Consider the following 15,537-nt stretch of genomic DNA (forward strand, 5'->3'; position numbering starts at 1 on the left):
TTTTCAGAATTATTGGTTATTGGTGATAAAAGTACTGGATGCTTGTTCTAAATATTTTTGTCTAAATTATGGGTTACTTGACAATAATTTAATTTTATCTTAACCTAATTAAATCTGCTATTAAATGGCAGATGCAGATCTATAGAAAGATTTATCATCTATTTGTGCAAGGAAATATAAAATCAACTTAAAATACACAGTTTGATTTCTTTTTAAAAATATATAACACTGATGAAAGAATCTTTGCTTTACATGGGATTGCATAATTTTAAGCGCAGCAAAGGATAACTAAAACCAGTCAATGACAATCAGCTGTTATAATTTCCATACCATTGCTGAGGGTGCCAGTTTGCAGTCCACCTCCTATTCCTCCATAACCACGGTAACTGTAGTTCAGTCCACCATTGATATACATCTGATCTTGAGAGTAGGAAGCAGCTGGCAGTGAATAAGTGTTGTGGGCAAGCTGAGCAGTCTCCCTGGCTTGTTGAGTATGTTTATCTAGTGCAATAGGTTCATCCTAAAGCAAAGGGACAGCAAAATAGCATTAATAAATCTTTGGATTGTCTGTAGACTTTACAAAAAATAAAATCTGCATTTCTAGACTGCTAGTAACATGCAGCCTAAAAGAGCTTTCATCATTACATATTTCCTTTAAATCTACTTTTTTTTTCTATTTAATACTTGTGTGAGTGTCTTCACATTAATCAAAATTGTTGTCAGTGATCAGGCCCTAGCTTTTGTATCCACTATGAAGATATATTCTGAAACTAATGCTCTGCAGTTTAAGCATCAAGTACCAATGTCAACTTACACTATACCAGACTTCTCAGTCAGTTAAATACACAAGACTGCTGTATCATTGACTTCTGAACTACAGTTTTCAGGCCCACCTTAGCAGAAACTATTCATTAACTCATTGAGATTACTGCAAAATTAAATCCTTGTAATAAACATTCAAATATAAATGTTAGCAGAAACATGCAATATGAAAATTTACCAACCTCCCTCCTTGCCAATTAGGACAATCAATGTCTCAACTCAAAAGACTGACAAATTGGTGAAATCTATATAGACCTCCACATAACAGCTCCCTTTTCATATACACACTATCAAAACATGTTATTTACTATGTTGAAGTAAATGTTGCATTTTATTGATAAATCATAAATCCTCTCTAATATCTCCATGAATTGATATCTGTGCACTCTAAGTTCAAAACAAATCATAAGATAGCCCAATTATCCAGAAAATTTATTTAGAAAGGATAGCCTTATTGGTCATTCTAAAGTAAATTCATTGTGGCTTTTAATACCCTGCTTTGATTCCATCATGTTTTGAAACTGATCTTGTTGGTTATGACAGAATAAGAGTTTCCAGGCTATTCCACGCACCAGTTCAGACTTTATCATGTGATGATGCAATAGATAATAATAAGCATTTCCCCATCATCATTGTTTGAAAGTTCAGTTAAAAATTCTATTTGTCAGGCACATTAGCACATAAAGTGTTATTTATGTATGTTGTTTCTCACCATTAGTTTCCCTCGTAATAAGCACTATTCTTTAGTCGAGTTGGTGTACAGTATTTGTAAGGCTTTGCAAATAATGTGAGATATGTCAAGTGCTCCAGCTCACTGATTTCTATATGTGCTCTTTGGAGAGCATATAGATTCTACATGGTGAGGCCCCACACATGTAGCTCAGCTACTGTCAAAGCACTAAAGCCTAGAAATTACAGATACTGATATTACCAAATGAATGATAAACACATCTCTATAAAATCCCTCTTTCTATTTTAAAGCAGACATTCACCAGAATATAATTACCACATTAACATCGATATAAAAAAGTAGACCTTTAGCCCCTCTAGCCTGTTACGCCATTCGACTGCATCAGGTTTGATTTCCTGGTCTATTCTAACTCCATTCACTAGTCTTTGTTCTATACCTTGTGCTGTTGGTTTGCAAAGATCCATCGATTTCCTATTTAAAGTGATCAATTGTGTTATTATTATCTATACTTTTTAGAACCAAGCTGTAAGCATACCTCTCCTAAACTGCAATTGATCATTTTGCTGTTTGAAAGATTTTTTTACATACAAATTTTGCCCATTTCACAGGACTTACGCATCATAATAATTTACTGGCCCTAAGGTGCCTGGAACATCATGAAGATATAAAAATCATCGCTTGATGCAGAATAAACTCTAAAGTGATACAGAACTACTTGGGATTCATGCAGTCATCTACTAAGATTCTATGTTGGAAACAGAACTTTAAAAATGAACGCTCACAAGAAATTATTGCAGAAAATTACATTTTAAAAACAGGGAGGTACAATACTAATATAATCCATAAATATAGGAGGTTGAAAAGCTAATTTCACCTCCAACGTGGATTCAATTAGATTACCTACAGTGTGGAAACAGGGCCTTTGGCCCAACCATTCCACACCGACCGTCTGAAGAGTAACCCACCCAGATCAATTTCCCTCTGACTAATGCACCTCACACTATGGACAATTTACCATGGCCAATTCACCTGGCCTGCACATCTTTGGACTGTGGGAGGAAACCGGAGCACCCGGAGGAAACCCATGCAGAGAATGTTCAAACTCCACACAGACAGTCACCCGAGGCTGGAATTGAACCTAGGACCCTGCTGCTATGAGGCAACAGTGCTAACCACTGAGCCACCGTGCCACCCTAGATAGATCTCACTCTTCATGGTAGAGTAGGCTCTGCTGGTAACACAGATTTGTGTAATGTACTGTTCACTCCCACAGATCCAATGAATTGGCTAGAAGCTAGCTCATAAAATTAGAGACAACGTTTCTCCAAATTATACATAAAACAAAATCTCTGCTGGAAAGTTAAATTGCACAGCACTTATGATTCCCTGTTCATTTATTTCAATTTCAAACCTCTTTATCTTTAGCAATCTGATACAGCATTTTTGAATACATGAACTCCTCAAAGTAATGTTCTGTGTGAGAATGCTCAATAATCATTAAGCAGAATGAAACATATGTAGCACTACACACATTTCCCCAGCTTCAAAATCACAATCATTTTACATCTGTGGGACAGAAATTTTATGCTAAATGGTTTATTAGTTTGCTTCAGTTGGTAAAACCCTTGGTGGAGATTCAAGGCCAGCTCTAAGACTTCAGTACTTTAGAAATGATTAATAAGTATTCTTTTGTTGAGAATGTTGTCTTTTGGGCAAGGTATTAAATTGAGCATGTGTCTATCTTTCCGACAATAATCCTATTAAGGATTCCATAGAACTGTTTGAAAGGCATTTTCTCATGTTTGATTGCATGTGCCCACCTTATTGACAAATTAATTGGCTAGTCATTCACTTGCTGTTTGTGGCATCTTCTTATGCACAGCTTGCATGTACAGCAGACAAAAAAAAACCTGAAATAACTATGGATGCTGGAAATCTGAAACGAAAACAGAAATTGCTGGAAAATATTAGCAATTTGTGTTTTGTATATAGCAGATATTTTATTTCAAATCAGTTATTATTGAAATTTGGACATAAAGACGTGGGAAGCAGTTACAGTTATGATTTTAACTTATGTTATTACTGGACCATTCAAATCCCAGGCTGAAATCAAGCTTGATAAACTATATTTTTGCTTTTTTTTTAAATTTAGAAAAAGTGATCTTTCACCAGAATACAAGCACGCAATGCTGCAGATCTGGTTTTTGTGATAAACATATCAGAAATTCAAAATCCAAATTCTAAAGTAAATGGTATTAAATATATATAAATCACACATTTCAAATCACAATTACATCAGTGCAATCTCTTCTGAAATTAGAAAGGAAAAACAAACTTAGCAGGAGGATACATCCTAAGTGACTTGACAACAGTAAGCTTTCCATCCTTACTCTTCTGAAACTCCCTTTGATAAAGTCAACTACACATTCTCCTTCAATGGCTCTCTGCTGTCCCCAGCTGGGTAACTTTCACCTGGGTCTGATTCATATCTAGATAGAGGTTTATTTGCTATGCCTTCTGCCTATTTCCATATTCTTACAGCATCATCGCCCCCAAGGATCCATCTTTAGCCACTGCCTAGATCTCATCTACAAGCTCCAACTTGTTAACATCACCTGAAGACACAGTATTAATTTTCTCATTAAGTTTCTCAGAAATTCTCACCAATCAGCTTGATTTGTTTTGCCATTGGATCAAGATTGATCAGGATGAGACACTGGCCTGATGATGTGCTACTCTCTCACATTATAATCCAATTCATGCCTAATGACTGAAGCAATTGCTTTCAATCCCCATTCCCAACTCTATTCCTGAGCTACCAACTCCAACCCTCTTACTGGCAACAATTTGGAATTAAGTTCGTCTGTTTACAATCTTGGTGTCACATCTGAGTTTCCAAATTTATATTCGTACTACAACCAAGACTGCCTGTTTCCTCCTCTCTAACATTACTTCAATTTGTCCATTTCAGTTCACTTGCAGCTGAAATACACATTTAATTACCATTCATGTCAACTAGTCCAGTGTACTCCTGGATGGTCTGTAAAATTGACATCATCTAAACTCTGCTATGTCTTAGGTCAACAGACTTTACTGCACAATGTCACCCCTGTGCTTGCTGAATGACACTGTCTCCCAATCAACCAACATCCTGATTTTAAAAATTTAATGCTTGTTTTTGAATCCTTCCAGGCCTATATCCTATCTCTGTAATTTCCTCTAGTTCCATGATCCTTGAAGATATCTGTTCTTCTCTAGTGCATCCTCAGTAATAACTGCTATACCACTGATGACCATGCCTTCATTTGCTCAGACTCCCAAGCTTTGGAATAATCTCCATTCTTATTTCTGCACCATACTTTCCTCCTTTTGGTTATCTGACCTAATATCTCTGGCATTGTGGGTGACGACAGTGGCTCAGTGGTTAGCACTGCTGCCTCACAGCACCAGGGGGCAAGTTTGATTCCAGCCTTGGGTGACTGCCTGAATGGAGTTTGCACATTCTCCCTGTGTCTGCGTGGATTTCCTCTGGGTGCTCTGGTTTCCTCCAACAGTCCAAAGAATTGCACGTTAGGTGAATTGGACATGCTAAATTGCCCATAGTGATGTGTAGGTTAGGTGCATTAGTCAAGAATAAATGTGGAGTAATAAGGCAGGGGAATGGGTCTGGGTGGGTTACTCTTCGGAGGGTCGGTGTGAACTTGTTGGGCCAAATGGCCTGTTTTCACAGTGTAGTTTTGTAGTTCAATGTCATCCTGTGTTTAATAACTGTTATGGACTAGGCCAGACCACTCAAAACACTCTTAAGCAGGCAGCCCCAGATTAGAGTTTTGCAATTTGTTTCGGTAAGTGTGTAGTGAAAATTACCCAGAGTAAGATAGCTAAGTTGACTAGAGATTTTAAAAAACAGACAAAAATGTATTCAGGTCACTTCTAAAATATGACCACTTTGGCCTGGAGTCTCATCTGTTTACATCCTTTTCATCAAAATCCTTTTCATCTCTGTACCAAACCAGACTGATCGGAGCTCAGCCTGGTTTATTACTCCTCTGAAAAAAATCAAGGACAGAGTCTCCTTGAGCCAAGGAACAGCTTTTAGGAAAAAAAAGGGACTAGCTTTGTTACATAATGCTACTGTGGAGTGCCTTGTGACATTTAATTACATTAAAAATGCTACTTAAATATAAGTTGCTGCTGATAAATTAATTCCACTGTATTTGCATGACTCACAACATAGCAGTGACATAAGGCACAGTAAAACAGTTAAGCGGTGATGCACACAGTTGTAAGGCTTGAAAATGCTCAGCTTTAGTTGTTTTACATGATAGCACATGAAAACACATTCCACATGTTTACAATATTTTAATTTTAGGTCAGTTTAAAGAAATAAACAGTCTTACGTATCATCATTGAACTGCATCAAGTGACACAATAGCTGCCTATTGAAGAGAAAGCATTGGTCCTCCTGAAGAATCATTCTGGCCAACTTTCAATAGAACAAAATTAATGAGGTACACGTATCCTAGAAACATTGTTCTTTCAAAAACAGGAAGACAGATAAGGGTTTTAGTTAAATAGAAAATTAGCTAGTCTGAACATATCTAAGAATAAGATTCTTGGCACTGGAGGATAATTAGTTCATCACAAAGCACCTGTTTATCCAAATAAGGAAAACCATTAACATGGCTGACTTATGGTAGGTCCCAGATCCTGGATTAACTGTTGAGACACATGCAGCTTCGATTATTGATGGGGAATCCTCTCCCAGAGCCTTTGTCTTTGCTATTTACATGATCTTCACCAACTGATGTTGTATAATACTGGAATGTAACATGAACAAAACCTTCCCCTAATCCAAATAATATTCCATGAATCTGTATGAAGCTGCAATCAATTTTATCAATTAACATTTTAAAAATTAACAAGTATTTGGCACAGTTAAAGCATTTAAAAGGAAGGAGTAAATTTAATGTTGCAGTCTGATATAATACATAGCTGCAGTCAACCTTTCAAAGCAGCTCTCTTAAATTCACATTATTTTTATTTATTTGCATACTAAATTATCTCCGTGTGCAGAAATGAAAAGCAACTTAGTTTCTGAACCAAATCAAAATATCTCAAAGCATGCACATTCTTGATAATAGTTGATTATAGAATCACAGGTCATTGTAGTGCAGAAATGGGATGATTAATCCTTCAAAAAAAACACTCAATTTCAAGAAAACTTCTAATACTCTTTTGAAAGCATCCAGGAGCTTTACCACCCCCACTGACAGACCCCAATGTTCCCTTCCCAGAATTGGACAGAACCAATACAAATGTTTTCAACCGTAGTGACAAGTTGTATTTATTTACTGCTTCCAACATAATAAAACACCCCAACATGCTTCACAGGACCATTATCAGACAAAATGTAAGACCCATATAAAGACATTAGGGCAGACGACCAAAAACTTGGTCAGAGAGGTAGTAAATTTGTAAGGAACATCTTGAAAAAAGGTAAAAGAGTGACAAAGATTGAAACGTTTAGGAAGGTACTCTGGGAGCTTTGGATCCAGGCAACTGAAGGCATAGCTTTTCTCAGCGCAGTTAATAATGGATTCTAGCATTTTCCTGACAAATGGTGCCAGGCTAACTGGCCAGCCATTCTCAATTCTTGGTCTCCCAGTTTTCTTGAAAATGGTGTCATATTTACTAACTTCCACCCTGCTGACACTTTTTTAGATGCAGGAAAATTTGCAAAATAATATCCCTAGTGTATCCTCTATTGCCCGTAGTGTTAGGTGCAGGGGTAAATGTAGGGGAATGGGTCTGGGTGGGTGCGCTTCAGCGGGTCGGTGTGGACTCGTTGGGCCGAAGGGCCTGTTTCCACACTGTAAGTAATCTAATCTAATCTAATCTAAAGTAACCTTATCTAATGTAATCATACTTTACAACATTAGGGGTGCAGGCCATCCAATCAAAGAGAAAATGTAAGAGAATTGGGTAGAAAGTTTGTGAGCTTTGAAAGATAGGAATTAAGTAAGAATAATGGCGATTATTATCTTTATGACAACACAACAGCATCCAGGTTTTCTTTACTATGTGAAATTATTTTTAGAAAGCAATCATAAACAATATGCAATTCAGTGACTCATGGTTATAAAAACATTTCAACAAGTACAATTGTGAATAGAAAATCTGGATACATTAGTGAAATAGATAATTTAAATGTTCCTGCATTTCTAGGAGTTGGTACAATAAGCCAGCACTCGAGCGAATATTTCTGTAGCATTTCTGTATGCTTAAGTGATGATTCACCCACCATAAAGAATCACTGATTGCAAAGTGTAATCAACAGAAAATTAAACAATTGACTAATTGTCATGTGAGAGACAAGCAAATATGGCCTGTGCACTATGCATATAATTAATCCAGTTACAGAGACATGTTTTACATTTGTGATGATGTTTGTGAATTAGCAAAATCTAGCAGGTCTTGGAATAATCACTGAAATACATTACTGTGCTGTTATGTTACTGCTTTACATCGATGGATAGAGCTTCAAGAACTCATTGATACAAAACAAGTAATATAACTTCGCACTTATTTCCTGGACCTTAGCTAATGACCCAGGAAAATCAGGTCTGGGGGAATTGATATAACTTCATAAAAATGTTGGGTAGCAGAAGGAGGCCATTTGGCCCATCATGTTAGCACAAGAGTTAGGTCCAGGACCTGAGAGAATAACTTGAGAATTTGTTCTGGGACTTCAGATAATATAACATGGAAATTCAGTTTGGGACCGGAGAGTCCCAAATGAGAGAGTCACGCAGGAACCAGGATCCAAGAAAGGATGTGCACACACTACTAATCACTGGAGCCCATGCCTTCAGGGGGTCCTAGGCATGGGCACATTGGTCACTGGGGAGGATGAGAACATAGTGGCAATCAGAGCAAGGTATGTGAGATAGGCAGAATCTATGAGGTGATTCTTCAATAAAAATCTGTTTCTCTCCCACATTAGTGAACTTAGGAGCATTAAAAGTGAGAGAGAAATGTGAGTAAAAAAGGGACAATTTGGAAGGTAAGTGGCTGCAGTGAATGAGTCATTGGGATTGCTGCCAGTAGGTGATTCGGACTTGGGTTTTCAAATGCAACTCTGAACATCAGGACTTCAGCTCCCAACAAAAAAAGGACATTGAGAGGAGAGTGGATGAAATTCTGATGAATGGCTAGGATCTGTCTCAGGCATAGCCCTTGCTAGGGAGCTGAAGTATGCCCATGTTTGTCCTGTTGGGACTTCTGTGAACAGCACAAATGGGGCAGAAATTTGACAACTGTATGGAACTCAATTCATGTTCTTACCTATTTAAGTAGTTAGAATTTTGAGACCACAGTCATTTTTTGACAGAGAATGTCTGTTTGCTGATGTTAAATTTAAAAATTCTTGTAAGTAATCCAGTATTTGAGTTACAGAATAGCTGTTATCTCAGACTGGGTACAACCTCAAAATAATTCTGATTTATGTACAGTCTGATGTTTTCTTCTGACTGCTGTCACTGTAGTAAATCTGTGGGATAAGCTGTTAGGTCAATTGCCAGAATGGAAACATAACTGCTTTGGCTGCAAACTGTATCCTCTGGGTCTTGCCTTGGAGCTACACTAAATGATTTTGACCACACACATGCCTGTACGGAAAACTCTTCTGTTGCCATTGGCATTGATTCTGTATAGATTATTTTTGCTTGTTTAGTCATGGATGCTCCTTGAGAATTTCAACAGAATGGCAACTTCTCTAAAATCAGACACAACAACTTCCATCAGTTTAGTTGAGGGATGCCGAGACTCATTTTATGTATACTGAGGTCTTGTTTGGTGATCATTCAGAGGTTCACACAAGGCAGTCTTTTTGCCCACATGTCCTTACATGATCCTCAACAACTATAAATACCAGATGTATCTCTGAGTGGCTTTGTAGGCCTTGAAAAGATGCTCATGGTAACAAGAAAATATTCTGACATTTATAGCATCAGAGCACAAGGGGATGTTCTACGTACAGTGTACTTACTCTCTCTTTGAGAGAACAATATAATTAAGCCCATTCTCCAACTTTCACCCCACAGTCACACAAAATATATCTTCCTCAGTATATATCAAATTTGCTTTTGAAACTTGCAACTGATTGTTTTCTGACTCTATCAGTTTAAGTCAGCCAGAGCATAACCAGTTGCTGTATAAAAAGAACTCTCTTAATTTCTCCTGACTTCTGTGCCAATTAGTTTAAACTGAATGCTCTGAATGTCTACGGTTGTGAAATCAGAATTTCTCATGAAATGTCATGGAATTCAACAAAGAGTACAGAATCTTCTAAGGGTCTAAGTAACGTGGACTATGATTTGTGACAAGAGTCAGATGAGAGGTCTGGTGAGGCTGACTTCTACCTTGGGAACATCTTGCTCCATCTTTTATACTTTTGACAAGTGGAATGGAAGGTGTCTCACTAGGCAACAGCAAGTCCCCAATTAAAGGTCCCAGAGATTTATCCACCGTTACATTCTCTAAGATCTCCCGAACTTCTTCTGTAATGTGAACTGTTTTTAAAACATCAAAGTCTATTTCTCTGCATTCTTTACACTCCATTTCTTTCTCCACAATAAAAATATTCAGTTAGTACCTCTCCCATCTCCTGGCGTTCAACATAAAACATCTAATTAATATTCAGCTTCCCATTTTATCAAATGCGCCAAAGAAGCTAGGCATCAAGAGAACTCAATATGGAAATCAAAGTGACCACCTGGTAACTTCAGCATGAAGCAGCATTCAGGACATGATCCATGGGCACTAGCCACAGATAATGGGAGCCAATGTCTGCCAACCTCTCCAACAGGCCGTTTAGGAAGTATGTATCTACATTGCATTAAGCACTGGCAACTAGAATTGAAAGATTGGAGCACAGACACTTTGCACACAAGTACAAGCATCTAGCTCATAGATTAGACCAGAATGCATCTAAGGGCTACTTGCTTGCTTTCTTAACATCTACATTCATGCTAGCAGTACTCATGCCTTGACTTGCCTGTTAGCACACTGGCAGTTCAGCTATAGCCCAGCTATCTGTACAGCAATATTGAGGTATTCTTCAGTGCCAACACACAAACAGGTTGCTTGTCAGTGGGGATGTGTCCAGGAAGGGGTGGGAAGCCTTCATATATGACAGGCCAAAACATCAACATAACAGCTACAGCAAATTCTGGATGCCTGTGCGTGAAAAACACTACATGCTAAGTCAACTAAAGGTTCATGTCGGAAATTGGGTGGAGGCCAACGTTCACTTCAGCCAAGGGAGGGTGATGTCAGTTAGGAGGGCCCATTAAAATCAATCACGGGCACAATCCATACACATTCCAGAGGCTTGGACACTATCATTTGCTCACTTGGCCCATTCACAGTCATCACTAGTCAGGGAGCTGCAAAGACAGCGGTCAGAGGAATGCTCAGTTATGTGTAGGGGATGTTCGTTTGTTTAGAGGTTTGGGTGTTGGGATCCATCTGTTGTTTGTTAAGCAGGGTATGAGTGTACAGGCGGTCAGTAAGGGTGGTGGGGGTTTCAATTCCAAAAGGGGTGGGACAGTCAAGGCTGGATGGTGGAAAACAGAGGAATTTGCAGAGGCAGGCTCCAATGCTGATGATGGTCACTGTGAGCTGCATTTCCTGCCATCACTTGCTGTTTGTTAAATGCAGAATGCTACTAGAAAATGGCTGGGGAAACATGGGAGGTGGAAGAGTTGGTGTCAGTTTGATGGGCAAAAGTGTGGCATTCACGGTTGCTGGATGGGGGGACTTTAAAAAACAAATACATAAAGCAGTCATTTGTAAATCCCAGCTACATTTAATTTTAAGTCACAAAATAACCCATTTGTTATGCAAGTAGGGTGAACATCCTCAGGGTTTATACACTGGGCAAAGGCAAATTGAACAATGGCATCTCAATAATACTACAGTTAGTACCAATGTCTTAAAAAGACGCTAATGCTGGTGAAAGGTTAGGAGGACCCATTAAAATCAATCACGGGCACAATCCGTACACATTCCAGAGGCTTGGACACTATCATTTGCTCACTTGGTCCATTCACAGTCATCACTAGTCAGGGAGCTAGTCAGCAACCTGTTTGTGTGTTGGCACTGAAGAGTACCTCAATATTGCTGTACAGATAGCTGGGCTATAGCTGCATAATACATGCAATTTCCAAGGGTGCTGTGGGAGGTACACACCATCACTTCATCATCTGTCATGCAAGTTTAATGATAATCTGTACTGAACGCAATGAAGAGTTTAAGGATTGATGTAGGTCAGGGTTACAAAGAGATTTGGAGTACAGAGACACTCCCTTTTGATGTAATGGGCTGGTCACTTAGCCAGTGCAGCACCTTCACCAAATTGGTGCACATGCTGAGGCTCTAGCTGAATGAACAATGCAGATATGGCCCTTGTTGTCAGAGGACAGCATGTCTCACTGTATGGAGGAACGTGAGCAGCCTTTTGAAGGGTAAGCCACCAATGACTCTTCTGATACCCAGCAACCTCTTTCACCTCAGGTGTTCCCAATTCAGGGTTGTTTCACCCAGGAACCTTGAATCCTGACACTGGTGAGATGGAGTTTGCTGTGGATCCCTCTTAAAAAGGTGACAATGGATACAGAAGGAACTGGGTTAAAAGCAGAAGAGGTTAGTGCTGCAGCCTGGGCAGAACGTAGCTGGTTTTCTCTAGGTGCAGGGTGTCATCTTTGCACACATATTGCACTTAGAGGGCCACTCTCCTGTACCAGGTGAATTTGAGGGTCCGGGTGCCTTACAAAGCTGGTGTCAAGCTTACATCTTAGAGGTATTATTGATCACAGACCTAAACTTACAAACGTTTTGTTTTTCTTTCTAGTTTTTAATGGGACATGGCCAGTATTTATTGCCCATCTCAAATTGCCCGTAATCAAGTGGCTTGCTAAGCCATTTTATAGATAATTAAGAGTGAACCATATTGCTCTGGGCCTGAGGTCACATGTATGCCAAACCCCAGGTCAGGATCACAGATTTCCTTTTCATTAGTGAATGAGATGTGTTTTTACAACAGTCAATGATTGTTGCATAGTCACCATTACCACAACCCTATCAGCAATCTACTAAAATGCAGATCATAGCACAATATGAAAAATATCAGTTGATGGTATTTAAAAATATTAAAAGATAGCAAGTGTACTATATGAAACATATTAATTGATGTCAAATATTTCAACAATGTAGCTCAATGAATTTGTATATTTTTTTCTGAGCAATGTATTTGTAATTATTTATCAGTAACTAGTTTTAGGTCGGTGAACTCCTTGATTTCAGAGCCCCCTTCCTCCAGGCTTTTTGTTTCCTAAAATAATTAATATTTTGTTTTTAAATTGTTCTATAATCCAATGATTATCAATTCTACATCTTTCACCAATCATGTGGATTGTGGATGGAATTTTGAAATGATCATTCCAGCTCTAACAGCAGACCTTGTAACAAGTCAGGAAAATCAACCTTAATGCAAGAAGGAGAACATACTGATGACACCAAGTTAGGGTACTGAGGAATTGGAAGATCACAGACTAGATTTTACAAGGATAGTTCAACAGGATTTAGACCTGTCTGATTCGTAGCAAATGCAGTTGAAAACAAACAAGTGCTCAAGCTAAAAATAGAAGACTTGAAGATAATGTGCCACGGAAAAATTAAAAAGCCTCAAGATGTGTTAGTTGGCTTGTATTCACCAAGTCTGAGCAGTGTAATAAGCAATAACAGTGCAAATGGGATATGGGTTTATATCATTAAATCAGATGCTTTCAATCTTCTAGATACCACACTGAAGCAGTACTGTCCTTGGCTATAACTTCTCCACTAGTACAGTGTACAGTTTTGGAACATGACGTAAGAGGATTATGGAGGCCTTGGAGATAATCTGGCTATCTGGATGCTATTTGGCTCATTAGTCTAGGCATATGATTCTCGCTTAGGGTCTTCTACTGCGCAAACTTGCGAGAGGTCCCGGGTTCACATCCCAGACGAGCCCGCGTCTCTTTATTTCTTTTATGGGTGGCACGGTGGCACAGTGGTTAGCACTGCTGCCTCACAGCACCAGAGACCCGGGTTCAATTCCCGCCTCAGGCAACTATCTGTGTGGAGTTTGCACATTCTCCCCATGTCTGCATGGGTTTCCTCCGGGTGCACTGGTTTCCTCCCACAGTCCAAAAATGTGCAGATTAGGTGAATTGGCCATGCTAAATTGCCCATAGTGTTAGGTGAAGGGGTAAATGTAGGGGAATGGGTGTGAGTGGGTTGATCTTCGGAAGGTAGGTGTGGACTTGTTAGTCTGAAGGGCCTGTTTTCACACTGTAAGTAACCTAATCTAATCTAAATAATGCAAGAAAATCAATTATGCTAATGAACAGTTTCTGAGGGAAAAGCTATGAGAAACAACATGCTGAACTATAGATCTTAAGCCTTCAGTGCTTCATATGTTTTCTTTTCAGTATATAAAATATTCTCAGATCAACTAGCAATATTTCTTTTGACTAACACTGTCCAGTTTCCAAAAAGAATATATACATTTAGTACAGTAGTGAAAAGTTACTCTGCAGTAATATTTTCCAATACAACAAAATACAGAACAAAAGAAGACAGCATAAATCCCAAACAAATTGGGACAAATTCAGAACTGACGTAGTTCTTTTCAGTTTGTAATATGTTGTCAGAAAGAATAATTAGGAGTAAAACTCTTATCTCATTTAAGAATCAGCTAGATTCTGTAATGAGACGACAGTCAAATTGATATTCCGGAAGATTGAGACTGAACTGACTAAAGGGCTTTTTTCATTTAATACAATTCTTGGATCATTGTATAGACACAGCATTGCTGCGAGTCTTGTGATCCAAGTATCTCTGGTTCTCTTTGTGTTAAATCAGTCACTTAATGTGCTTTTACAAACTGTATAGCATGGAATCACTGAAATTACAGAAGAGGCTATGCGGTCCATTATGGGTGGAGTGTTCTACTGGAGTGAATTATTTTGAACCAATACCTCTGTCATTTCTCCAAATCCATTGAGTCTGCTTCACTATTATGTTCACTTTTTATCAATTCACAATCTTTCTTTATTTGCTCTCTTAAAAAATTCATCAAATTTGCACCACCGCATTTTGATATTTGTTGATTCTGGGATAAGGTTTGTATACCAAAAGGATCATCTGTAATTGGCCGTGATGCAAAATAATGTAAACTGCAGTATGAAATTTTTTTTTAATTCTGGAAGACTTTCTATAAAAACAGCCCAGAATAATTGGAATTGAGAACAAAATGTCTCATAAGGGACTGTAAACGCTACTTCATCCAGCATGAGAATAAATGTACAGCAGCAGGACATCAGTTCAGCTCTGTCATTCATATAGACCATGGCTCTTTACCTGTCTTTGCTCCAATTTCCTTGATGCCCTCAGCAAATAATAGAATTTTAGTTTTGAAAGCATCAGTTGCTCAAGTATTCACAATAATTTGGGGAATTGCGTTCTAAATTTCTACAATCTTTTTGTGAGAACCTGCTTTCTGATTTTGTTCTTGAATGGCCTATTGCTAATTTTAAACTGTGTTCCATTGTTCTAACTCAGAATATTTTAAAAAAAGCAGAAGCATAGGCTGTACAACCCCTCAAGCCTACTCCACCATTCAATATTATTATGTCTGATTTTCTCCACTTTCTTGACCAGAGGAATTAGTTCCCTCCATCAAATCCTTCATTTTAAAAAATATCTCAATCTCCTATACTCAAAAATAATGTAACCGACATTTATGCAACCTTTCCTCATAACTTAACCCTCTGTGCCCTGGCACGTTTCTGGTGAATCTGCACCATATGCCCGCCAAGGCCAATCCATCGTTCCTGAAGTGAATGGAATAGTTTAGCTCAGGTGTGACCCAGGTTCAATACAACTGAAGTACAACTGCTCCCCCTTGTCTTGCAACC

The 15,537-nt window shown here is 38.5% G+C and overlaps 1 protein-coding gene across 5 annotated transcripts in view; it reads right to left on the reverse strand.

The window, feature by feature from the left end:
• Positions 1–15,537, reverse strand: part of nol4lb (nucleolar protein 4-like b) — a 366,154-nt gene that overhangs the window by 18,120 nt on the left and 332,497 nt on the right. For 4 of the 5 annotated variants that reach the window (XM_072556794.1, XM_072556795.1, XM_072556790.1 and 1 more), the window contains one exon: positions 331–520. In XM_072556794.1, coding sequence (XP_072412895.1) covers positions 331–520 — 190 coding nt within the window. Of the gene's footprint in view, positions 1–298; positions 521–15,537 lie in introns of those variants that run through there. The other variant, XM_072556796.1, reaches the window with a different exon arrangement.

The sequence above is a fragment of the Chiloscyllium punctatum genome, chromosome 37 (genome assembly GCF_047496795.1).
Source record: "Chiloscyllium punctatum isolate Juve2018m chromosome 37, sChiPun1.3, whole genome shotgun sequence".
In the NCBI taxonomy this organism is placed as follows: Eukaryota; Metazoa; Chordata; class Chondrichthyes; order Orectolobiformes; family Hemiscylliidae; genus Chiloscyllium; species Chiloscyllium punctatum.